The 26311-nt window shown below is 41.6% G+C and overlaps 3 protein-coding genes across 3 annotated transcripts; all 3 read right to left on the reverse strand.

Annotated features, from left to right (window-relative positions):
• Positions 1-8385: 8385 nt before the first annotated feature.
• Positions 8386-12904, reverse strand: LOC140557774 (HLA class II histocompatibility antigen, DP beta 1 chain-like). The gene is made up of 5 exons (XM_072682549.1): positions 12839-12904; positions 12001-12273; positions 10747-11028; positions 9333-9446; positions 8386-9141 (listed from the first exon to the last, which is right to left on the reverse strand). The coding sequence occupies exons 1-5, from the start codon at positions 12888-12890 to the stop codon at positions 9137-9139; spliced, it is 726 nt and encodes a 241-aa protein (XP_072538650.1). The 5' UTR covers positions 12891-12904; the 3' UTR covers positions 8386-9136.
• A 2489-nt stretch (positions 12905-15393) lies between these two features.
• Positions 15394-18488, reverse strand: LOC140557777 (H-2 class II histocompatibility antigen, A-K alpha chain-like). Its single transcript, XM_072682552.1, has 4 exons — positions 18373-18488; positions 17637-17885; positions 16596-16877; positions 15394-15828 (listed from the first exon to the last, which is right to left on the reverse strand). Exons 1-4 carry the CDS (start codon positions 18425-18427, stop codon positions 15701-15703), a joined length of 714 nt encoding a protein of 237 aa, XP_072538653.1. The 5' UTR covers positions 18428-18488; the 3' UTR covers positions 15394-15700.
• Positions 18489-22329: 3841 nt separating this feature from the next.
• Positions 22330-26311, reverse strand: LOC140557779 (H-2 class II histocompatibility antigen, I-E beta chain-like). Its single transcript, XM_072682554.1, has 6 exons — positions 26218-26311; positions 25161-25427; positions 23727-24008; positions 22918-23031; positions 22786-22821; positions 22330-22652 (listed from the first exon to the last, which is right to left on the reverse strand). The coding sequence occupies exons 1-5, from the start codon at positions 26267-26269 to the stop codon at positions 22808-22810; spliced, it is 729 nt and encodes a 242-aa protein (XP_072538655.1). The 5' UTR covers positions 26270-26311; the 3' UTR covers positions 22330-22652; positions 22786-22807.

The raw sequence follows: 26311 nt of genomic DNA on the forward strand, positions 1-26311 counted from the left end.
GTCTGTCTGTGTGAGATACAAAGGTTCCTGTAGGCAAATTTAACTTTTTGCAGTCGATGCACAAATAAGCTTCCACATGAAGTACTGGAAGGTCACACTCTGGTGTTCCTCAACCCTGGCCCTGGAGGACCACTACCCTATCGTTTGTGGTGCTCCTCCTGTTTTAAGCCACCTGGTAACTCCCTAAGGCTTTGTTCATTCGCTGGTTGGTTGCTTCAGGGATGTTGGGAGCAGGGAAACACAGTGGTTCTATGTGGCTGCAAGGCCTTTAGTAAAGATCCCCATCCAACCTTTTAAGAGTGTACAGTGGTTAAGTCCTGCTTCTGGAGAACCTCATCTCCTGTACACTGTCAAATCGTAGGTGCACTATATGGTCAAAAGTATTGGGACACCTGCTCGTTCATTGTTTCTTCTGAAATCAGGGGTGTAAGAGTTTTGTAGGAGTAACGGTCTCTACAGTCCAGAGAAGAAGCATTGCTGTGAGGATCTGAGTGACTGCATGCAGCCACGAGATCACACATATCACACATGTCTATGTATTAAACCTTGCGAGGTCCATTTATTTACTCGGTGGGAAGGTCAAAGGCCATCTGCGTGGTCCTTCGCCAGCGCGAGGGCTCGAGTCATTTCCCCCGCAGAAGGAAAGAGCGTGCACATAGAGCGAGTCACCGGTGTAGGGAGTCCTCGCGTGCAGCGTGTTTGTTTTTAGGACGGCTTTTAGTAAGCGGGCTCCTCCCACAGCCCCGCCCCTTCGCCCTTTGTAACGGTTCCGGCATCGTGACTCACTTAACTGATTCGATTCGGCCCTAACCGCTACTCACGTTAGTGACTCGGCTCGTCAGAACGAACTGATCAGGTGAATCGAACTTTTTTTTTTTTGTCCCAATGTAGATAAATAAATATAAAATACTACACCTCAGACCTGCTGTTACCATAACAACGCCCACTGCCAACGAGGTAGGTAGGGAGGAAGAGGACAAATCCAGGTGAGACTCCTGACAGTCCAGTGCTCTGAGGGAGGTGGGTTTGTAGTGTAAAGGTGGGGAAATGTCTCACTCTTGTGGTTACATTAGTAAACTGCACCGCTGTGGATCTGTAGCTCTAACACATAAACCCAGGATATTACTGACCTAATAATACTGACCATAATAATAATAATAATAAATAAGGACAGAAAATTACAATAATGGTAATACAATAAATTGAAACTTATTATGAGAGAACAGTCCAGTGCTCTGAGGGAGGTGGGTTTGTAAATGTCGCCCTCTTGTGGTAATGTTAGTGAACTGCATATTTGAGGGCTTTCAGGTGCAGCTCTTGTGGTTACATTAGTAAACTGCACCGCTGTCAACCTGTAGATCTAACACATAAACCCAGGATATTAGTGACCTATTGTAAAATAAATAAATAAATAAAATAAATAAATAAATAAGAAGGACAGAAAATTACAATAATGGTAATACAATAGTAATAAAACTTATTATGAGAGAACAGTCCAGTGCTCTGATAGAGGCGGGTTTGTAGTTTGTAAATGGGGAAATGTCGCCCTCTTGTGGTAATGTTAGAGAACTGCATATTTGAGGGCTTTCAGGTGCAGCTCCGCACTTTTCTCTTCAAGCGATGATTTTCTAGACCTGTTGGGCAGCTAGGATGTCTGGTTTGTGGGGGCTACACATATATGTTTGTATATGTTAATATATACCTGAAATAGATGTCCTATATTTAAAAACTATTTAAAATTAATCAATCCCTTTAAGAGTCCTGCTTATTAGATTGTCTTCTGTCTCTGGTTGATTGACTGCATGCCAAAACCTGCTCTCTCTATCTAGTGTGTTCATCGCTGTGTTGGATGCTGTTAGTGCAGCATGTTATGGCATTTCTGCGTCTGATAAAGAGGATAATACAGTGTTTAATGAGCGTGTATGGTTATGATGAATGGGTTTCTGATGATAAATCTACAGTTCAGTCGATACTGACAGTGCTTTGTAGGTCTGAGTGCAGTGACAGGAGTCTATCTCCTAAAATAATCATAGCCTTCCCAGCAAACACGCCCACCTGGGACCACTGTGGGTTTCAGTGGGAAGTGTGGGTCGGCAAACCCCAATGAAATCCCCCCCATCCCCCAGAAATCCCCAGGGTTTTTACGGACTGCTTTAATTCTGGTCAAGGTCCTGTTGTTGATCAGTGCCTTCAGCAGTCATTTATACAGCATAATAATAATAATAATAATAATAATAACTAAGCATGTCCTGATCCGTTCCAGTGGATCAGGTTTGGTGCCAATCATGGCCTACGTCCCTAATAATGACCCACAGTGGGCCACACACTCTAAGCAAAAGGGTTCTTTGGCTTGTGATCCTGTTGGTGCTATTCATCTACACAAGGTCAAGTGTTTTTTCTCCAATCTGAAGAACCTTTAACTTAAGCATCTTAGTGGTTCTTTGAGTTCAATATCAATGTCTCTTTTTTTGGTGTGGGGCGGGATTATTGTCACCAAAACCTTTTTTGAGAGCGTAGTCCAGCTCAGAGTGACCGCAGTAATCCTACAGTGGCCCATGTGATCAGGCGCTTCTAGCCGAGGATGTGGTAAGCCATTGAGACTTCTCACTGTTCTTGGGGTATATGCTTGAGCTTGTCCTACCACACACGGCCCACAGAAACCCCACTGTGGCAAACCCAGTGAAACCGCCAGAGAACCATTGTGGATTAACCCACGGCACCATTTCTGCTTTTATAGGCTATGCCACTAGATTGGTGGGACACAGAGCAGGAGCTCATCTTGTTTCACAGCCAGCCGTGGAATCAGAGCTGCTTCAGTTGGATTGGAATAAAAACCTACAGCAATACCAGCCTTGAAGACGCAGACATTGGAGACACTAGCACAAAGCCTTCATGGATTTGTTTGGGGTCTGTGACCTCATATTTCAACCACTCATCAAAAACTGGAAGCTTCACAACTGCTGTGATTGACAGTTGACCTAAACGTCTGAGCTTGCAGGTCTTTTTTTTAGTATTGGAGAAGTGCCGGTTAAAAACAAACCCCAAACAGTCCCTGTGTGGAAAAGTCCCTGTTGATGCTTTCACCAAGGGAGCCAATGAGAGAGCAGGAAATGAGCAGGAGGTTAATTATGGCAAAATGTCCTTTTCCTCACGTCACAGCTTGGAAAGTTGATAGTAGTTTTGCTCAAGGAAACAACAGTGGTAGCTTAACAAACCCAGGCACTGAACAACCCAAAGAGCAGCTTGTATGCTATAGTTGTTGGTTTCTAAGGCATTGCTATGGTGTTACTATGGTATAGGTGTGTGGTAAAATGTGGTGTATCAAAACATTTGGCCAAAAGCTAATTAAGTATGTTTATCTAATATAGCAGTGTCTACAAACTTGTGTCCAAAATGTGGGTTGCCAAAACTTTTGCCTTAAAGCCCATCCAATACATTTGAGTAACATAGCTGTGTCCAAAAACCTTTGGCCAAAATGTGCGATGCCAAAACTTTTGGGCAAAAGCTCATTAAGTATGTTTGACTAATAGAGCTGTGTCCACAAACTTTTGGCTAAAATGCAGGGTGCCAAAAGAGGGTTTATCCAAAAGCTCTTCCAATACATTGAGCTAACAGAGCTGTGTCCACAAACTTGTGGCCAAAATGTGGGTTGCCAAAACTTTTGCCTAAAAGCCCATCCAATACATTCCCCAGGGTTTCTATGACCCGCTTTAATTCTGGTCAAGGTCATGTTGTTGATCAGTGCCTTCAGCAGTCATTTATGCAGCATAATAATAATAATAATAATAATAATAATAATAACTAAGCATGTCCTGATCCGTTCCAGTGGATCAGGTTTGGTGCCAATCGTGGCCTATTTTAATGCTAAACTAATCCACAATGTTTAGAGCGCCATCTGGTGTCCTCAAGGCACCATTAATGGACATTACTGGCCAGACGGCTGAAGCAGTGCGGACGTTCTCAGAAGGTAAATAAAAGAGTTGAGGTTCTGCAGTGTGAAGCAACAAGAGCCCAATTTAAAACCGAGTGGAGGCTAACGCTAATGCTAACACACACACACACACACACCCTATAGAGACCCCAATCACACACAGCACATTCACTCACTATAAAACAGTTACACACCAGTAGACCAACAACCACAGACACCAGTCCAGAGTGTGTACCTCTACACACACACAGGAAGTGACCTGACTGCAGTGTGTAAAAGAGGCTGGGAGCTGATTGGCCAGGACTTGATTAAAAGATATTAAACACTATAAAACAGTGATTTTAAGAAAAGTCTGGACTAAACTAATCAGTCCAGAAAGTCTGATTATGAGATTTTACTGAACCGATCAATCTGCAGCTCGTCTGATCTAAACTGTGGGGCTGGAGTTTTTATACACACACAAAGATCAGATCAGATTGGATATCGGCTGATGTTCAACATTAAGAGACCGATCAAAATAGCCTGATCGGGACGTCCCTAATAATGACCCACAGTGGGCCACACACTCTAAGCAAAAGGGTTCTTTGGCTTGTGATCCTGTTGGTGCTATTCATCTACACAAGGTCAAGTGTTTTTTCTCCAATCTGAAGAACCTTTAACTTAAGCATCTTAGTGGTTCTTTGAGTTCAATATCAATGTCTCTTTTTTGGTGTGGGGCGGGATTATTGTCATCAAAACCTTTTTTGAGAGCGTAGTCCAGCTCAGAGTGACCGCAGTAATCCTACAGTGGCCCACGTGATCAGGCGCTTCTAGCCGAGGATGTGGTAAGCCATTGAGACTTCTCACTGTTCTTGGGGTATATGCTTGAGCTTGTCCTACCACACACTGCCCACAGAAACCCCACTGTGGCAAACCCAGTGAAACCGCCAGAGAACCATTGTGGATTAACCCACGGCACCATTTCTGCTTTTATAGGCTATGCCACTAGATTGGTGGGACACAGAGCAGGAGCTCATCTTGTTTCACAGCCAGCCGTGGAATCAGAGCTGCTTCAGTTGGATTGGAATAAAAACCTACAGCAATACCAGCCTTGAAGACGCAGACATTGGAGACACTATCACAAAGCCTTCATGGATTTGTTTGGGGTCTGTGACCTCATATTTCAACCACTCATCAAAAACTGGAAGCTTCACAACTGCTGTGATTGACAGTTGACCTAAACGTCTGAGCTTGCAGGTCTTTTTTTTAGTATTGGAGAAGTGCCGGTTAAAAACAAACCCCAAACAGTCCCTGTGTGGAAAAGTCCCTGTTGATGCTTTCACCAAGGGAGCCAATGAGAGAGCAGGAAATGAGCAGGAGGTTAATTATGGCAAAATGTCCTTTTCCTCACGTCACAGCTTGGAAAGTTGATAGTAGTTTTGCTCAAGGAAACAACAGTGGTAGCTTAACAAACCCAGGCACTGAACAACCCAAAGAGCAGCTTGTATGCTATAGTTGTTGGTTTCTAAGGCATTGCTATGGTATTACTATGGTATAGGTGTGTGGTAAAATGTGGTGTATCAAAACATTTGGCCAAAAGCTAATTAAGTATGTTTATCTAATATAGCAGTGTCTACAAACTTGTGTCCAAAATGTGGGTTGCCAAAACTTTTGCCTTAAAGCCCATCCAATACATTTGAGTAACATAGCTGTGTCCAAAAACCTTTGGCCAAAATGTGCGATGCCAAAACTTTTGGGCAAAAGCTCATTAAGTATGTTTGACTAATAGAGCTGTGTCCACAAACTTTTGGCTAAAATGCAGGGTGCCAAAAGAGGGTTTATCCAAAAGCTCTTCCAATACATTGAGCTAACAGAGCTGTGTCCACAAACTTGTGGCCAAAATGTGGGTTGCCAAAACTTTTGCCTAAAAGCCCATCCAATACATTCCCCAGGGTTTCTACGACCCGCTTTAATTCTGGTCAAGGTCATGTTGTTGATCAGTGCCTTCAGCAGTCATTTATGCAGCATAATAATAATAATAATAATAATAATAATAACTAAGCATGTCCTGATCCGTTCCAGTGGATCAGGTTTGGTGCCAATCGTGGCCTATTTTAATGCTAAACTAATCCACAATGTTTAGAGCGCCATCTGGTGTCCTCAAGGCACCATTAATGGACATTACTGGCCAGACGGCTGAAGCAGTGCGGACGTTCTCAGAAGGTAAATAAAAGAGTTGAGGTTCTGCAGTGTGAAGCAACAAGAGCCCAATTTAAAACCGAGTGGAGGCTAACGCTAATGCTAACACACACACACACACACACCCTATAGAGACCCCAATCACACACAGCACATTCACTCACTATAAAACAGTTACACACCAGTAGACCAACAACCACAGACACCAGTCCAGAGTGTGTACCTCTACACACACACAGGAAGTGACCTGACTGCAGTGTGTAAAAGAGGCTGGGAGCTGATTGGCCAGGACTTGATTAAAAGATATTAAACACTATAAAACAGTGATTTTAAGAAAAGTCTGGACTAAACTAATCAGTCCAGAAAGTCTGATTATGAGATTTTACTGAACCGATCAATCTGCAGCTCGTCTGATCTAAACTGTGGGGCTGGAGTTTTTATACACACACAAAGATCAGATCAGATTGGATATCGGCTGATGTTCAACATTAAGAGACCGATCAAAATAGCCTGATCGGGACGTCCCTAATAATGACCCACAGTGGGCCACACACTCTAAGCAAAAGGGTTCTTTGGCTTGTGATCCTGTTGGTGCTATTCATCTACACAAGGTCAAGTGTTTTTTCTCCAATCTGAAGAACCTTTAACTTAAGCATCTTAGTGGTTCTTTGAGTTCAATATCAATGTCTCTTTTTTGGTGTGGGGCGGGATTATTGTCATCAAAACCTTTTTTGAGAGCGTAGTCCAGCTCAGAGTGACCGCAGTAATCCTACAGTGGCCCATGTGATCAGGCGCTTCTAGCCGAGGATGTGGTAAGCCATTGAGACTTCTCACTGTTCTTGGGGTATATGCTTGAGCTTGTCCTACCACACACGGCCCACAGAAACCCCACTGTGGCAAACCCAGTGAAACCGCCAGAGAACCATTGTGGATTAACCCACGGCCCCATTTCTGCTTTTATAGGCTATGCCACTAGATTGGTGGGACACAGAGCAGGAGCTCATCTTGTTTCACAGCCAGCCGTGGAATCAGAGCTGCTTCAGTTTGATTGGAATAAAAACCTACAGCAATACCAGCCTTGAAGACGCAGACATTGGAGACACTAGCACAAAGCCTTCATGGATTTGTTTGGGGTCTGTGACCTCATATTTCAACCACTCATCAAAAACTGGAAGCTTCACAACTGCTGTGATTGACAGTTGACCTAAACGTCTGAGCTTGCAGGTCTTTTTTTAGTATTGGAGAAGTGCCGGTTAAAAACAAACCCCAAACAGTCCCTGTGTGGAAAAGTCCCTGTTGATGCTTTCACCAAGGGAGCCAATGAGAGAGCAGGAAATGAGCAGGAGGTTAATTATGGCAAAATGTCCTTTTCCTCACGTCACAGCTTGGAAAGTTGATAGTAGTTTTGCTCAAGGAAACAACAGTGGTAGCTTAACAAACCCAGACACTGAACAACCCAAAGAGCAGCTTGTATGCTATAGTTGTTGGTTTCTAAGGCATTGCTATGGTGTTACTATGGTATAGGTGTGTGGTAAAATGTGGTGTATCAAAACATTTGGCCAAAAGCTAATTAAGTATGTTTGACTAATATAACAGTGTCCACAAACTTGTGGCCAAAATGTGGGTTGCCAAAACTTTTGCCTAAAAGCCAATACATTTGAGTAACATAGTGTGTCCAAAAACCTTTGGCCAAAATGTGCAATGCCAAAACTTGTGGGCAAAAGCTCATTAAGTATGTTTGACCAATAGAGCTGTGTCCACAAACTTGGGGCCAAAATGTGGATTGCCAAAACTTTTGCCTAAAAGCCCATCCAATACAATTGAGTAACATAGTGTGTCCAAAAACCTTTGGCCAAAAGCTCATTTAGTATGTTTGGCTAATAGACCTGTATCCACAAACATTTGGTCAAAATGTAGAGTGCCAAAACCTTTGCCCAACAGCATGTCCACTACGTTTGGCTAATTAAAAAATATATTCACAAACCTCTGGCCATATTTATGGGGTGCCAAAACTTTTGCCAAAAAAGTCCAAAAGCTCCTCCAAGCACAGACAGGGCTTAAGCAGTGTTATTGGGCATTTTTAGATTTTCAGTACCAATCTGAAAGTGTTTCCGATAAACTGGACACCCGTTTGAGAAAGGTCCTGAACTTTACGCTCTGCATGTCTATCCTGGATACGTCAGGCTGCACGTCGTCATAGAAACAGCAATGTTCAACAAAACAGGAAATGAAACTAACTGAAAAGGCTTCATTTTTACACCAACTGCAGACAGACCGCGGTTCTTCAGTGGTTTAATGAACTGCCGTTGAACAGGAGACAGACCCTGGCCCACAGTTTCCTGACAGAGATCTAAACATCATGGGTGCCGTACAGTGAACTGTAATAAATGCTGTAATTAAGGCTGTTTAAGATCATTTGAAGCTCTTTCAAGTTTAAATGTGTACACCAACCAGCCATAACATTAAAACCACCTTCCGAGGGGTGAAGATATTAGGCAGTGAGTGAACAGTCAGGTCTTGATGGTGATGAAGGTGATAAAGCAAGAAAACAAGGACAAGCGTAAGAATCTGCGACACTCTGACAAAAACCAAACTGATGTTCTAGACAATGACTGGGTCAGAACATCTCCAAAACATCAGGCAGGTTGTGTGGGGTGTTCCTGGTATGTAGTGATCAATGGCTACCAAAAGTGCTCCAAGGAAGGCTTACTAATGCTCATGGAGGTCCCACCTCTCAACTTACAGGACTTAAAGGATCTTGATCTTGGTGTCAGAACCCCAGGACAGCTTCAGATCTTGTGGACTGCATGTTTCGACGAGGGGAGCATGAGGGGAACTACACACAATATTAGGCTGGTGGTTTTAATAGTATGGCTAACATTTCATCTGGGATGTGGTGAATTACTGCAGGTCAGGGCTGCCACCGATTGTAGGACAGGTGTACAATGTCCAGAACAGGTCATCCATCAGAGCAGGAGCATGCATGGACAGGCAAGCAGGAACACTCCACCAGTGCTGATCTACTTATCAAACTGTAAAGCAGGGGGAACACATTGCAGATTAATTTTTTAATTGTACAGATATTAATATTCAGGCTATAGTTATCAGAGTGAAATCAGAAACTCCACCAGGATCTGCTCTGCAAGGTTGAACGAATAGTTGTTTGATTAATCATTAAGATCAGACAGATCAATAGCATTTAAACTCTTTAATCTTCTTTAACCTGTGGTTTTCTTCTTGTAGTAAATGAACCCAGCTGCTGACAGGACGATCCCCAGCACCAGCCCTGAAGCTCCAATAGCGACCTTGTTCTTCTCAGACTGAGGAAGAGAAGGATCTGTGGGACATAGACATTCTTCATCAATACGTATCAATAAATATAATTCTGGGACTTTTATTATGATCAGAAACACAAATCAACACAAACATGGAGCTTCTTTCATAAGTTTAGAATAACTGACCCAGCTGTGACCTATTGATCAGGTTCAAGTGGTAAATGTTAAGGTTTCCCGGTCTCTATTGTGTCCCCTTGTGCCTGGCAACCATGTGTTTTTGTGGCCCAGCCTCTTCCTTATCATTCACATTCACTTGCGACTCTGTAGTTCTGCCTTCTTGTCATCACTCCCACGTGTTTCTTGTCCATGTATGGTGTTAATACACTGTTGTTGTTTTTTTAATTGTGGATTTTTGCCCTGATACTTAGGCTACGTCCACAAGTATCCGGATATTTTTTAAACCTAAATTCCATTCAACCGATTATGAAAATATTTCCGTAAAATCTAGAGCTATCTGCATGTAGATGCTGTAATTTTCTGACTTATGTAGGTCACTATATAGAAAGGAATTAAGTATTTGAGATTCAGCCAGAAACATGCATGCGTTGTGACGTCAGCGTTTTCATAAAGCTCTCAGAAATCTCCAGCTTGAAGAGCCTTTTTGAAAAGCTCAGAGTGTTTTGTTAGCATTAGCATTGGCATTGAACCGTGTGGTGTGTGTGGAGGACGCAAAACTGTTGTCTGTGTGTTTTGCCTGTTTCTACTTTCTTGTGGTGTGATTCTGTTTACTGGTTTTCTCAGGAACTCTAGATTCTCAGTTCTCAGATTTTCAGTAGGCCTGCGGATTAAACGGGTTAACCAGCTCAGATATTAATCAAGCATGACCAGTTTGTCCAAAGCTGGTTGTCGAGCTGGTCATACTGGTCACTAGGCTGATAAGGCTGGAACTTGGTCCTGCTGGTCAACCTTGATCAAGTTGGTCAAGTTGACAGACCAGCTTAACCAACAAATCAGCTTCACCAGTCTGAACTGGTCAGGCAGGGTGTTTTACAGGCTGGAGATACTGGCACAAGTCAGATCTCAGAGGTTAAACATCACAAAAGCATCCTATTTACTAGTGCTTCTCCAGAAATGTGAAAATCATGAGGCAATGGAGGCACACAGGTTCCGTATGGCACCCTGCAGCACATTTATCCAGGGTTTTTTTCAGCTAGAATTAAGTCTGTCTAGGGAAGCACAATACTTTCCACCATTAAAAGCCACACCCCCTATCCCACCCCCTGCCTATGAGAGCAGTGATGATTAACATACAAAGTTGACTAGTTTTACTGGTCAGCTTTAATGATCCAAATGCTTTCTCACCCCAGTCAGTGATGATGGGCTTCTTGGAGCTGGCGTGCTCCACCACACAGGAGATCTTCTCTCCAGATTTGGGGGTGTACTCCAGGTGGGAGTGCATCTGGTAGTACCAGTCTCCATCAGCCATCTCCTCAATGGAGATGGTTTCAGTGGTCACCTTTTGGCCATCTCTCAGCCAGTACACATCGATGGCTGGGGGGTAGAAGTCGTACGCGCTGCACATCAGCATGGCAGGATGATCACCACTGGCCTGCTGTTCCGACCTGAGCCGGATCTTTGGCTCCACTGCAAATAGCAGAGATATATTATTTATTAGATTTATTATTTTTATTAAATTCCTGATATGATTTGTCCCTAAAGACATATTATAAAGACAGGTGTTTTACAGGCTGGAGATACTGGCACAAGTCAGATCTCAGAGGTTAAACATCACAAAAGCATCCTATTTACTAGTGCTTCTCCAGAAATGTGAAAATCATGAGGCAATGGAGGCACACAGGTTCCGTATGGCACCCTGCAGCACATTTATCCACAGATGTTGCATATAGGCCTACAGATCCTGCGCACTCATAGGTTGCTGATGCTGGCATAGCATCTCTATAGATGCTCGATTGGTGATGAATCTGGCAACCGTGCAGGCCAAGAAAGTGTTGCAATGTGACAGAGACATTCCTGGGAAACCCTTCCTGTGTGGGGGCGAGCATTATCCTGCTGAACAATGCCAGTTGGTCCTGCCCTGAGGGGTAACGCATGTGGTTGCAGGATGTCCTGCACATATCGCTGAGCTGGTAGTCCCCCTCTTACCACTACTAAGTAATACTTATGTAAAGCTGCTTTGTGACAACAACAGTTGTAAAAAGCGCTATACAAATAAATTTGACTTGACTTGACTTGACTTGACTACTAGGGGTGACTGACTGTCGTATGCGATGGGTCCCCAGATCATGACACCAGCAGTTGGGTCAGAGTGTCGCTCCACAGCAAAGGCAAGATTGAAGCGTTCACCACGAGGCCTCCGTACTCAAAAGCGAACGTGTCGGATCCCAAACTGAACCTGGATTTGTCGCTGAAGACGATGTGGTGCATTATTTATATTAAATATTAGTCTGTCAAATACTTTATATTCATGTATTTCAAGCCTTTTTGAAATGTGATATTCAAATGTTTGGAGATGCACTAGTATCTTTAAACTGTACTGATACTGGAGAACCCAGGCCTGGCTTTCTTACATGTGAGAACAATGCATGTGCCACTTACCTGTTTTACCCAGAATATGAGAGAATTGTATCTCCAGATTGGGCTTGCAGACTCGGTCCAGTTCAGCTATTTCTACTGCGAGCAGGTCAGAGCGAGCGTTCCAGATCTCTGCGGTTTTTACGCCGAACTCTGTGAACCCTACAAACTTCCCCACAGTGCTGTTGAACTGCACGTATCGTTGCTTATTAAAATAATAGGAATCAATGTATTCTGCACCGACCATATCGGATGAACTAGAGATGCATTCTTTTATCATGGAGTAATAATATCCATCTGAAAATGAAATAAAGAAGGCAAACATATTCAGAGCTGATCCTGCTTTTGTTGGAGTAACTCTGTCTGCTGTGAGGATATGATTGCATTCAGTGACACAAGCTTTAGTGAGGTCAGGATGTTGAATGATCCTCACCCCATAACAAACTCCCCAACTCATCCCAAAACTATTGGATGGAGCTCCATCCATCATTCCAGAGAACACAGTTCTTCCACTGCTCCACAGCTCAATGCAGGGGGGCTTTATACCCCTCTGCCAGTGCCAGTGTTTACTACGTCCTGTTTTATTGACAGAGCTTCTCTATAGGGACTACACAAGCTGTGTGTGTGTGCATTTGCACATGTCTCAGCAATGGGTGCAACTTAAAGTAGCTGAATGCATTCATTAGAAGGGGTGTCCACAAACATGTGGACATATATTGTGTATATGTTTACAGTGTCTTATGTTGACACAATGTCCTTTGGGATATATATTATAGATAGATATCTATCCGTCTGTCTGTCTGTCTGTCTGTCATTAAATGTAATTTAATACAAAAAATGTAAAAACTGAGTGTAAACATACCTGTTCCTAAAAGCACCGCTAGTAACAGCAGCAGCTGCAGACTCAGGAACATCCTGTCTCGCACTTCATTAAACAACTGAGAGAGTTTAAGAGAGGGGGACCGAGACACTTCAGTTCACTGACCAATGGGAATCTACTAAACCACTCATCACATGTTACCAGGCAGTAATGAGTACAATTCACTCTTGTCCAGAGTCATTTACAAAACCTTCAAACACTGGAAGCCGAACCCGTATCAATGCCCCAGAAATACTTCAGAAATATATGAACTATCAGTGGCATATGTTTCACCTCCTATTTTACTGCTCATTTTACTTTTTGCTTGTTTGCTTGTTTTTACCAAGACTCACCTGTTGAGTACTTCATATGTTTTGGACTAAATAAAATACATTTTAATAAGCAATTTGCCAGCTGCTCAGTCATAAAAGACTTGAAGTGCATTTTACCCTTGTTTATTAATTTATTTTTTAATTTGCATTTTAGCTTGTTTTTGTAAGTCCAGAACCCCTGGAAGGACATTAGGGGGAGATACATATATATTTTTTTAAACTTTTGCATGATTTTTTTTTTCTTAAATGAGATTTTTCTCACATTAACGATCTCTAGATCTAATTTTCTGGTGATTTTCCAGGCAATGATATGGAAAACTGAGCAGTACCCACTCTGACCTGTAGCTGTCATTCACACCATTATCACTGTTAGTTCATTCAGTGATTGGTACTATTCTAATGGAAATTAACACTTTATAGCATATGTTGAACTTGCTCTAAGATACGAAAATTGAAGTTTGAAGAACGAAGTTGTTTCAGTGCTCGTCAACCAGCGTTCTTTTATTATGATCTCTGCACAGGGAGAGGCTGAGTCACATGACTGAACTATCGTGCACCAGTAACACTCAAAACACTACTCCTCCACACCCGAGTCTCTAGTGTCTCTCTGGGTGGCTCTCGTGCTGTGACTGGGAGGCACTTCCTCTCTCCGGTATCGGCGGGGCCTCCTGGGTGCTCCTTCCATGACTACCTTCAACTGTCCATGTTTAGGAGAGGAACTCGCTGGCCGCACAATCACTGAAACGTTGTATTTGTAATTATTTATCTCAAGATCAAGTTCTTTTTCTCATCTTAAGGTTTTTAACCATTATAAATCAAAATGTGATTTTTCTGTATAATTCACTGCTGCATAATTTATTTAGTTTAATATTTTTCCCTTACAGGTAATATATATTTTTTATTTTCATATACAAAAACAACAAAAACAGCCTTCCAAATCAATAGGGTGGGTGGGGGAGCCCACATAGGCAATGACTTAGAAGTGACCCCGCACCCCAGTCTTAATAAAAACAGAATTTTGCGGGGGGAAAAAAGGTTTCACTTCTCACTTTCTAAATGTGAAAAAGGAAGATGGACAAATGTTCTGGATCATTACCAGTGTAGAACAGTGCACCTGTTTGCAGACAGACATCTCCAAACAGTCATTCTGGTGGGTAGAGAGCTGACATGTAGGGTGTGGTGTTTATATTAAAATGTGTGTTTCCTGATCTGCATTTTTAGCAGTGATTACTTAAACTCAGTGTCCAGCTTCTAGCTAAGGTTTGGCAACAGGCTCGGCAACACTGGACTAGTTGTAGTGGTGATCTGTTCTGTGGGATACCCAGGAGCTACTGTCCTAGCTAGAAGAGATCTTTGTAGGAAGCTTCCAGGAAGGTCCACCGGTAAATTTGCAGCAATAATGCGAGGTGAGAAAAAGGTAAAGAAGGGAGGAGATGGGGAATGAGGGTTTATATAGGGCTGAGTGGGAGGAGTGGGAGGTGTGGACCATCTGTCATAACTCCATTATGGAAACATCTGAAGTAACTTTCCCAAAAAAAATAAAAATACAGTAAATAATTTGAATACAATAAATAACACTGTGAGGATCGCTCCCTGGTCATGCTGCATGCCATCAGCAGCTGGAACCCCAGAGTGCACAATATGGTAGGGTGGATAGATGTCTCTCTTTCTGTCAACATCACTTCAGTGTGATGCTAGCAGGCATGGGCATCTGCTAGCCGATGCATCAGTGCTTCATTACAAGCACGTTGGTTGGTGGTCCAGTGATGTTGCATCGGCAGTAGTTAGAAAAGAGACGGTGACTGGTTGAACATGTGTCGGAGAAGGCTTGTGTCAGTCACTCCACAGTAGAGACCAGAGGCAGAGACAGATTCGCCTACTCTTTTGGTAGACCGGTCCTCTTCTCCCAGCTTCCAGTGCAGAAGCAGAGCGAATATTATGATAGAGGAGAGTAAGGGTTAAAAACTGATTTCTGGGGGAAAATAAAAAATGGGCAGGGAGAACTAACTGCTGGAGTTTTGAGACACTGGAGTTTAGAGTTTAGCGAGCCCCTACTCCAATTTAGAGGAAGAAGAAAGAGGGCTGTTTTGTCTGTTTTGAAACATATAGAGATACGTGGAGCTACACATTATACTGCAACCAGCCAGCAGAGGCGCTAAACTTGTGTTTGCATCACTTTTGAGAGACCTTGCACTGTTCATGCTTCCTGCAGTCACTGGTTCAGGCTTTAGAGGGTTAAAACATCAGTTTATTTGATCAGTTTATACATCTTACAGTCAGGGGTATTTTGTTGACCACAAAATAAAAAAACAACAACATTAACTGACATAAATTGATGTTTATATAAAAAGTTAGTTAATTTGACACGAGACCAGCTTAAAACCAAGTGCCAGACACTGAGCAGATTCCAAAACTGATGCAGATGGTTCACTCAGCTGCTATACTAACATATTCAGGTGGCCACAGGTCCTGTATCTGACTGTAGGAGCCAAAGTAAACAAACACACAAACTGCTCTGTTTACAGTCGGACTCTCAGTTACAGTTGTTTCCTTTAATGAGGAAGAAAGTTCCAACAGCCACTCCCAGCAGTCCTGCAGCCAGACCCACTCCACAGAACACAGACCCTCCAACACCGGCACCGGACAGCTCAGCCTGCACATCTGTACAACACACACACTTTAGTCAAAGGGAAATATATGATGATATATGGTCTCTATTTATAGATTTTAAATATATGACATATATTAGAATATATGGAGTTGACTTATATCCACCCTATTTTTCACTTATTTAAATAAATATGACATACATGCCAACTTATCTATTAAAAATATGTACTGTAGTTGATAAGCTCCACAGACAAAAATATGAGCACCTTGCTTGTTTAGGGTGGTAGTAATTTCAGTCTCCTGCAGATGGCGCTGCATGAGGATAATACGGCTAGTATAAATACCTGCGGGGTCTCGTTGGATATGTAGATAATGGGTCCCAAAGCAGTAAATGATTGGCTAAAAGGAGTGTCTTCACTTGGGCGTAGTGTGAAGGAAGTAGCTGAAGCTGCAGGTGTATGGAAGCGTACGGTCATACGGGTCTACCAGCAGTGGCAGAAATCCCAGTCTAGGTAATCACATTCACAAGCCATGAAACCTGCAGCTGTCATCTGTAAGAGCCTGAAGATACTGCAACCTTAAAAGTGACTAATATTCTGTCCAGGAAGCTTATTATGTACATGGATCCGATGTCTGATAAATTTTATGTATACAATAAATATTAATAGATATTTTACAGTATATGCCCAATCCTTCATGATATACAATGTGCATATATAAGACTTATATATGGGTAGATTAGTTTTTCTGAAACAGTGACAGTGTTGCTCTGTTGTCTTTGGTGAATAAACCGGTGAATAAACTGGTCTAAATCTCACCCCATGTTTTGGTCAGAGGTCTCTCCAGGGCCGAGTGCTCCACAGTGCAGGTGTAGATGTCTCCCTCCTCGGGAGTGAAGCTCAGAGCAGAGGCCAGTTTGTAGGTTCCATCAGTGTTGATGTAATATGTGCTAAATCTGGCTTCATCCGTCATGTTCACATTGTTCCTGGTCCAGGACACTCTGACACCTGGAGGGTAGAACCCAGTGATGTAGCAGACCAGGCTGTTTCTAGAGCCCAGCTGTACATCATCCTTGGGGTAGATTGAGCTTTGAGGAGCATCTGTGGAGATCATAAACATAGTAACACATCAACATGTCAGTAAAGTAGCAGTGAAGAATTTGAGTAAATGAGTAAATAAGAAGTCTTTTGTTAATTATTAATTATAGATCTGCTTGGCTTTATTTGACATGTTATAAACACTTTATTTAAGAGATACCTCCTTAGAGACTTTATAAAACATGAATAAGCAGTGAATAACTCATTTATAAATGTGTATTTTAAAATAAATACATTTATAAATTGAACATTGATGTATTTTATCATATTTGATCTTTTTTTTGTCTGCTATTTTTTGTCTCTACCAACTCAAAAAACATGCCAGATGAGATTTATCCAGCTGAGGTTCTTCTTCAGTAAACACACTTTTGTAAGTCACTCTGGAGAAGAGCGTCTGCTAAATGCTGTAAATGTAAATGTTGCACACGTGTCGGAGGGGGGGGGGGTCTTCACCCTCATTAGTGTCAGGAGCATTACATGTGATGGGGGAGAATACGTATGGGCTGGGTAATTGGTGATCCATATTGGGGAGAAAATGACCAAAAAATCAGAAATAAATAATACTAATAAAATAATAATTACTTAATTAGCATAAACGGAAAACTGGCCAAAAAAACTTTTTTAACTGAAATTGTTGGAAATTCTTCAATAAACCTATGTTTGTATTACAGATGCTAGTGGAGTAATGCTTAATTGTAATAAATGCTTTTCTTAATATGTGCCTTAGAAAGAGTATGTGCTGCCATGCTGCTCCTGTCTTACCCTGTGGTTCTGCAGGGTACTTCAGTCTTTTTGCACAAAACTCCAAGTTGTTTTTGCAGATTTCCACGTCACCTAGAGCCAGTTGATAGAATCCTATTGGATATAAAAAAGGATCTGCAAAATCCGGCAGGGTCATCACTCCTTCCCCCTTACTGAAGTCAGCGTGGTATTTCTCTTCTCCATCAAGTCCGTACATGTACTCTCGAAAGGAGCTTGAGCAGAGGGTTACTGTGATGTCCTTGTGAACAACTGGGGACATAAGGGCATTTGTTTGTGTAAGTAATATAAGCCCCACTGAGGCACAGCGACCTCACCAATATAAATACAGTAAAAGTCGCTGTCCAGTTAAACAAAAACATGTAACTCCAAAATGGTGAGTTTAAAGGAAAAAGCACAAATGGTCTGAACTTTGAATAGAAGACAAGATGAACTGCATTTTGCCATATATTTTACAACAGTATGATACCATTAAATATGCAGTAACTTCCCTTTTTTGGTCGGAACCCTGCTGATACTTCTGTACACTGTGTCTATAGTAAATCACTTGGAATCAGCTCTTATTTTACATTGACTTCCATTCAAAGTTAAACACATTTCAGTGCCTTCTGTAAACTCAGCATTTTGGAGATACATGTGTTTCATTGAACATTGCACAAAATTACTGTAAGTATATTACAATTACAGTCCAGCAGCTACAGTACCATTACTACATACTGAAATACTAAGCTTCACTGACCTTTAGCCTGTGTGGAGAGAAGAAGAGCACAGGTGAGAATCAGACACAGCTTCATGTTGATCAGCGAGGAGGAGATAAACTCAGACTCATCCAGGAGAGAGACAGAACTGAATATAGCCCCCCCCCCCCCCCCCTCTCTCTCTCTCTCTCTCACTCTCGCTCTCTCTGACTGAGACGCTGCAGGAAAAAATAGCCAATAGGGTTTTAGTTCTGTGACTCTGTTATTTCTGGGTAACTTCAGTTTTCAGCTTCTCCAATTACTTTGGCTTCTATAGCAGCTTAACACATTGTGTCTTAACAGAGTTAACCCCTTAACACTCCAAGGCTCATCACACACTAGGGTGTATTACTCAGCAACTACAGGGACGTCTGTACTGGTGGGGCTGTTCTCTGGTAGTAGAGGTTTGTAATATCACTGGTCTGGTAGTCAGTAAATACTGGTCTGGTAGTCAGTGAGAACTGGTCTGGTAGTCAATGAGAACTGGCCTGGTAGTCAGTAAAAACTGGCCTGGTAGTCAGTAAGAACTGGTCTGGTAGTCAGTAAATACTGGTCTGGTAGTCAGTGAGAACTGGTCTGGTAGTCAATGAGAACTGGCCTGGTAGTCAGTAAAAACTGGCCTGGTAGTCAGTAAGAACTGGTCTGGTAGTCAGTAAATACTGGTCTGGTAGTCAGTAAGAACTGGTCTGGTAGTCAGTAAATACTGGTCTGGTAGTCAGTGAGAACTGGTCTGGTAGTCAATGAGAACTGGCCTGGTAGTCAGTAAAAACTGGCCTGGTAGTCAGTAAGAACTGGTCTGGTAGTCAGTAAATACTGGTCTGGTAGTCAGTGAGAACTGGTCTGGTAGTCAATGAGAACTGGTCTGGTAGTCAGTAAAAACTGGCCTGGTAGTCAATTAGAACTGGTCTGGTTGTCAGTGAGAACTGGTCTGGTAGTCAGTGAATACTGGTCTTGTAGTCAGTGAATACTGGTCTGGTAGTCAATGAGAACTGGTCTGGTAGTCAGTAAAAACTAGACTGGTAGTCAATGAGAACTGGTCTGGGTGTCAGTAAAAACTGGTCTGGTAGTCAGTAAGAACTGGTCTGGTAGTCAGTAAGAACTGGTCTGGGAGTCAGTAAGAACTGGTCTGGGTGTCAGTGAGAACTGGTCTGGTAGTCAGAGAAAACTGGTCTGGGAGTCAATAAGAACTGGTCTGGTAGTCAGTGAAAACTGGTCATGGAGTCAGTAAGGACTGGTCTGGTAGTCAGTAAGAACTGGTCATGTAGTCAAGAAGAACTGGTCTGGGAGTCAGTGAGAACTGGTCTGGTAGTCAGTAAAAACTGGTCTGGTAGTCAGTGAATACTGGTCTGGTAGTCAATGAGAACTGGTCTGGTAGTCAGTAAAAACTGGTCTGGTAGTCAGTGAGAACTGGTCTGGTAGTCAGTGAGAACTGGTCTGGTAGTCAGTAAAAACTGGTCTGGTAGTCAATGAGAACTGGTCTGGAAGTCAGTGAGAACTGGTCTGGGAGTCAGTAAGAACTGGTCTGGTAGTCAGTGAATACTGGTCTGGTAGTCAATGAGAACTGGTCTGGTAGTCAGTGAGAACTGGTCATGGAGTCAGTGAGAACTGGTCTGGTAGTCAGTAAGAACTGGTCTGGGAGTCAGTGAATACTGGTGTGGTAGTCAATGAGAACTGGTCTGGTAGTCAGTAAAAACTGGTCTGGTAGTCAATGAGAACTGGTCTGGGTGTCAGTGAGAACTGGTCTGGTAGTCAGTGAATACTGGTGTGGTAGTCAATGAGGACTGGTCTGGTAGTCAGTAAAAACTGGTCTGGAAGTCAGTGAGAACTGGTCATGGAGTCAGTAAGAACTGGTCTGGTAGTCAGTAAGAACTGGTCTGGTAGTCAGTGAGAAATGGTCTGGGAGTCAGTGAGAACTGGTCTGGGTGTCAGTGAGAACTGGTCTGGTAGTCAGAGAAAACTGGTCTGGGAGTCAGTAAGAACTGGTCTGGGAGTCAGTGAGAACTGGTCATGGAGTCAGTAAGGACTGGTCTGGTAGTAAGTGAAAACTGGTCTGGTAGTCAATGAGAACTGGTCATGGAGTCAGCAAGAACTGGTCCGGTAGTCAGTAAGAACTGGTCTGGGAGTCAGTAAGAACTGGTCTGGGAGTCAATAAGAACTGGTCTGGGAGTCAATGAGAACTGGTCTGGGTGTCAGTGAGAACTGGTCTGGTAGTCAGTAAGAACTGGTCTGGTAGTCAGTGAGAACTGGTCATGGAGTCAATGAGAACTGGTCTGGTAGTCAGTAAAAACTGGTCTGGTAGTCAGTGAATACTGGTCTGGTAGTCAGTGAATACTGGTCTGGTAGTCAGAGAAAACTGGTCTGGGAGTCAGTAAGAACTGGTCTGGGAGTCAGTGAGAACTGGTCATGGAGTCAGTAAGGACTGGTCTGGTAGTCAATAAGACCTGGTCTGGGAGTCAGTAAGAACTGGTCTGGTAGTCAATGAGAACTGGTCATGGAGTCAGTAAGAACTGGTCTGGTAGTCAGTAAAAACTGGTCTGGCAGTCAGTGAGAACTGGTCTGGTAGTTAGTAAGAATTGGTCTGGTAGTCAGTGAGAACTGGTCTGGTAGTCAATGAGAACTGGTCTGGTAGTCAGAGAAAACTGGTCTGGGAGTCAGTGAGAACTGGTCTGGTCGTCAGAGAAAACTGGTCTGGGAGTCAGTAAGAACTGGTCTGGTAGTCAGTAAAAACTGGTCTGGGTGTCAGTAGGAACTGGTCTGGTAGTCAGTGAAAACTTGTCTGGCAGTCAGTGAAAACTGGTCTGGTAGTCAATGAGAACTGGTCATGGAGTCAGTGAAAACTGGTCTGGTAGTCAGTAAAAACTGGTCTGGGTGTCAGTAAGAACTGGTCTGGTAGTCAGTGAAAACTGGTCTGGTGGTAAGTGAAAACTGGTCTGGTAGTCAATGAGAACTGGACATGGAGTCAGTAAGAACTGGTCTGGTAGTCAGTAAAATCTGGTCTGGGTGTCAGTGAGAACTGGTCTGGTAGTCAGTGAATACTGGTCTGGTAGTCAGTGAGAACTGGTCTGGTAGTCAGTGAATACTGGTCTGGTAGTCAGTGAGAACTGGTCTGGTAGTCAATGAGAACTGGTCTGGTAGTCAGTGAGAACTGGTCTGGGAGTCAGTGAGAACTGGTCTGGTAGTCAGTAAAAACTGGTCTGGTAGTCAGTGAGAACTGGCCTGGGAGTCAGTGAGAACTGCTCTGGTAGTCAGTGAGAACTGGTCTGAGAGTCAGCGAGGACTGGTCATCTAAGTGTTGAAGTAAAGTTAGCTTCTTATATCTATATCAGCCTTTTATTCAGATTTACTGTTTCACCCTAAATAATTCAGAGCAGTTACATTCTGGCTCTACTATTTATGGTGGAACTAAGAATTAGAATAATTCAGCTTCAGCTTCATTACCTATGTTTATGCTGTAAAAGGAATTGCATGCTTCGTTTTGCACATAAACAAACTAACATCAACACAACAAAAAAAAATAGGAAAAAGGAATTCGGACTGATGTTTTGAATTTCTAATTGATGTAATTTTATTTGTGTGTGACTATTTGACACAGTTTGATCATTAACCATTAATTTCAGTGAGGGGTAAAAGGCAGGGTGTTGTTTTTTTTGTTTTTTTTACTATTTTGGCTATGCATGCATCTCGGCATTAGGTTTAAGAAAGATCACATTTTCAGTTTTTTGTTTTTCATAGCAAATAACAGTTTTTATTACATAAATTCCAAAAATTCATTCATCAACAACATTTTACATATAAAACTACTAAAGCAAAAACATCATCTCTGTTAATATTAAAATGTCTGGTGGGTTGCTGTCAGTAAAAGACAGCTGTAGTGAAAATGACTGACAGGGAGGAATAATTGGGTCTTTAGATTGAGAAGGCCAGATACACCCATGTTAAACTGTAAACATCATTCTTGGTATTCTTTAGTACAACTGGACCCAGTCTAGTGATTGTGATAATTTTCATAATACTTAAGACTTCAGTGAATCAACTCTAATGTCCAGAATAATTTCTAATGAGTTCCTTTCTACGATCATTTATATAATTATCAATCTTACAAAAAGACTCCTAAGAAGAAAAAGATCAAAACACAAAATCTGTTGCTGTTGTTAAGGATTTCTGGAAATAGGCAAGTTGTTTAAACTGAATTATATTAATAGGACTCAAGTCAAAAAAAAAGAAAAAGAAAACAAGACATGGCCTGAGATTAAATATGAGTCCTCTCCATCAGCACAAGGACCTGCAGGAATTCAGACACATTTGTTAGACCTTTATATTTCTGTTGTTCGAATGAAATAAGCTACTCTTGAGTTTTATAAGGAAAAACAGCTTGTGAATCCCAGTCAAAGGAGTAAAACTACAACAGGGCTTACCAGAACTTAACTAGGCACCAGTTTACAGGATCCGCCCTGTAAAAACATATTAATAATTATAATTTAAAGCAAATTAATACATAAATACTGCAGAAGGATCATCAGCAAATACTCTCTCAAATCTTCACTGACCTTTGGATTTTTTCTTGTAGTAGATGAATCCAGCTGCTGACAGGACGATCCCCAGCACCAGCCCAGAAGCTCCAATAGCGATCTTGTTTTTCTCCAACTCAGGAAGAGAAGGATCTGTGGGACATGAGCACAAATGAATTTACAAGTAAATTTTATTATTATCACAAACACGTATCAAAAGAATCATGGGGGGCATTTTTATTTGTTTATAATACTTAGATCTTGGGTTTTGCTGAATGCCTTCTTTGAGTTTAACCACATTTAAAGTCCAAAAAGACATATTTAATCTAATTTCTGTATAATGTTCTGATAAGATTGACCAATGGTTTCATTTACATCTGGCCAAGCAAATGTAACTGTCTCTGATAGACAGTTAATGCAGTACAGTAAATCTGATTTAGATCAGTATTGCTTTCCCTGTTTTACATACAAATCCAAGGAATTCTCTCCTGGAATATTTAGAGACAACGCATGTGGCAAACATTCTGTCCTTTTTTATGTAGCGTTTAATAAAAACTGAAAGGAGTAGTTCTTCTGCTGAAGAAGCTGCTGAATTCAGCTTTTTTTTTTTCAAAAGGTTTTGGCTTTTGTTAAGACTATGATTACGGGAAATGGTGATTGAAGGAACAGATCTAATTCCACTCAGCAGCATCTCCAATGTGTCTGAAACCATCCAGTCATCATCAGGTATTGATCTATCACAAATATGCCTTTTTACTTCACATTTTCATGATCAGACATCTATCCAATCAGCAGAAGGTGTACATACTATTAGCTCCAATAGTCAATAATGCTCTCCTCATTCTCACCCCAGTCAGTGATGATGGGCTTCTTGGAGCTGGCGTGCTCCACCACACAGGAGATCTTCTCTCCAGATTTGGGGGTGTACTCCAGGTGGGAGTGCATCTGGTAGTACCAGTCTCCGTCAGCCATCTCCTCAGTGGAAATCACATCAGTGGTCACCTTTTGGCCGTCTCTCAGCCAGTACACATCGATGGCTGGGGGGTAGAAGTCGTACGCGCTGCACATCAGCATGGCAGGGTGATCACCACTGGCCTGCTGTTCTGACTGGAGTTTGATCGTCGGCTCCACTAAAAATAACAGATATTATTATTGCATTCAGACACAACATGTCAGTATATGATGTCCATTTACAGCATGGCAGTGTCTGAGATGTGTTTGCCAGTCTCAATGAACACATTGAAGCATCACAGACTTTCACAATGCATTCCTTCAGGTGGTTCAACCTGACTGCTGTTTTTTTGGGGGAAAACATTTTGAAACCTTTGATGATTTCCTCCAACATGTTCAGGTGATTTGTGGCTTTTTAAATTCCTCTCTTCCTTCTTTAACTAAAACTGGATGGATCTACAATTAATTGTCACTAAAAAAAAGTTGTATAAAGCTCATTTCATGTTTACTGCGCTTTGACAGGGATTGCCATGTTATCCTGTGTGACGTTTGTCATGATATGGCATAACTTCACTCTCCAGGTCGATGAATCTTTTAACCCTCCAAACAGAAGAAAACCCAGAGTTTAAACAGCTTCACAGTGTTCAAATTTCAATGATTAAAAAGTGAAACAAACAAAATGTGTTTCCCCTTTTCTGATTCTAAAACAACATTTCTTTTTATTAACTTTTAAAATGTGCTTTAAAGATCTGAACGGAGCTAGATAATCTAGTGCTATGTACCGACGTTGATGATCTACATGACTGACAACTACAGTCAAAGCCAAGCTAGTGAATGCAAATATCCAGGTAACTCATATAGTAGCTTAAATTATTGTATAGACAGCTAATTCAGTTTCTGTTAACTAAGTTAGCTAATGCTAGCTTGAATCTAGCTTTTGCAAAGCTAGCTTAGTTGGAAAGAAGTGCTAAAACATTAGCAAGCTTTTTACTAGTTTAGCAGATTAATTGATTTCGAAACACAACTTTTGATCACAATAATAGTACAAATTTAACACACAATGTATATGATTATTATTATGATTATTATTATATTAATAACAAATTATAAAACTAGTTTATAATAAAGTTAGCTAGGGGTAACACTAGAGCTAATGGCTACATAACACTAGCTCCAACAGCTGCATAATCAATAAGCTAGTGATTTGCTATACTAGCCCCTACATAAAGCTAGCAGTTAGTTATGTAATTGCGTGGATGAATAGTGTCAATAATGTCAGATAGGCTCTGGTGTGTGCAGTGTGATCAGGGTAGACTGTGGGAGCTGCTTACCTGATTTAACCAGAACAACAGAGTAGTCATTTTTTGTATTGTGTTTGCAGTATCTGTCCAGCTCTCCTTTCAACTGCTGTAGGTCAGGGAGGCTGTTCCAGTACTTTGCTTGCTTCACTCCATACTCAGTGAACCCTACAAACTCCCCCACAGTGCTGTTTAACCGTGCATATGGCGCCTTATTAAAGTAAGTGGTACGAATATATTCCACGTCAGTCAGAGCTGAACTGAAGATGCATTCGTCCACTTCGTACTGATAATAACCATCTGAAAATAAAATAAAGAAAGAGGATGTAAATAGTCACAATAACAAATCCGCTCATGTAAGACAGTCAAATAAATATGATAGTAAATATTTAAGAGCACACAAGCTTAGCTGCTAATTTAATCATATAGTAAACCGCAGGTTAAAGGTTTGTCATATTCATCCTTCATCAAAAATGACACATTTGCTCACCTTACAATCAGAAGCTGAAATGTACTGTATTGAGAAGTGACAACCAACACAAAGTAGCACATAATTGTGAAGTGAAATGAAAATTTGTGATTGTAAGCCAGTGTAGCAGTGTCCTTCATCACAATCATTATGTACAATATATTTTCTGTGTGCTTAATTATCAGAGCGCTTAAACAAAGTCAGTTTCAGTTAATGAAGGGTTTAGTCCATTAAACAGGAACTAACAGTGTGTGTATTCCAACATTAAGCATTTATTAGCTCAGAAAAAAGACTAATAAAAAAAGCTACTATAGGCATTCTGGTCTAAACTAGTATTCAGTTTTACACACTGTATGTGTAATTCTGTGGAGCAGCACTGTATCACTGAGTCTCATCAGTTTGACTATGCTTTTAGTGTTTCCCTCACTACATTTGCCAGAACGCCTTACATTACATTATAAATACATTTGATAATTACTGTTTTATTAGTATGTATAGCAACCATACCAACTCTCCAATTTACAACAATAACAATAACTATAACAATAACTAAAATCAAACATTTAATTTTAAATGTTATTGTATCACTGTAGTATAAAAAATATATAAATAGAAACATACCTGTTCTTAAGGACAGAGTCAGTAGGATCAGCAGCTGTACAGTCAGGATCATCTTGTCTGGCTCTGAATCCAAACACTGAGAGAGTTCAGGAGA

Source organism: Salminus brasiliensis, chromosome 6 (genome assembly GCF_030463535.1).
Source record: "Salminus brasiliensis chromosome 6, fSalBra1.hap2, whole genome shotgun sequence".
Classification (NCBI taxonomy): Eukaryota; Metazoa; Chordata; class Actinopteri; order Characiformes; family Bryconidae; genus Salminus; species Salminus brasiliensis.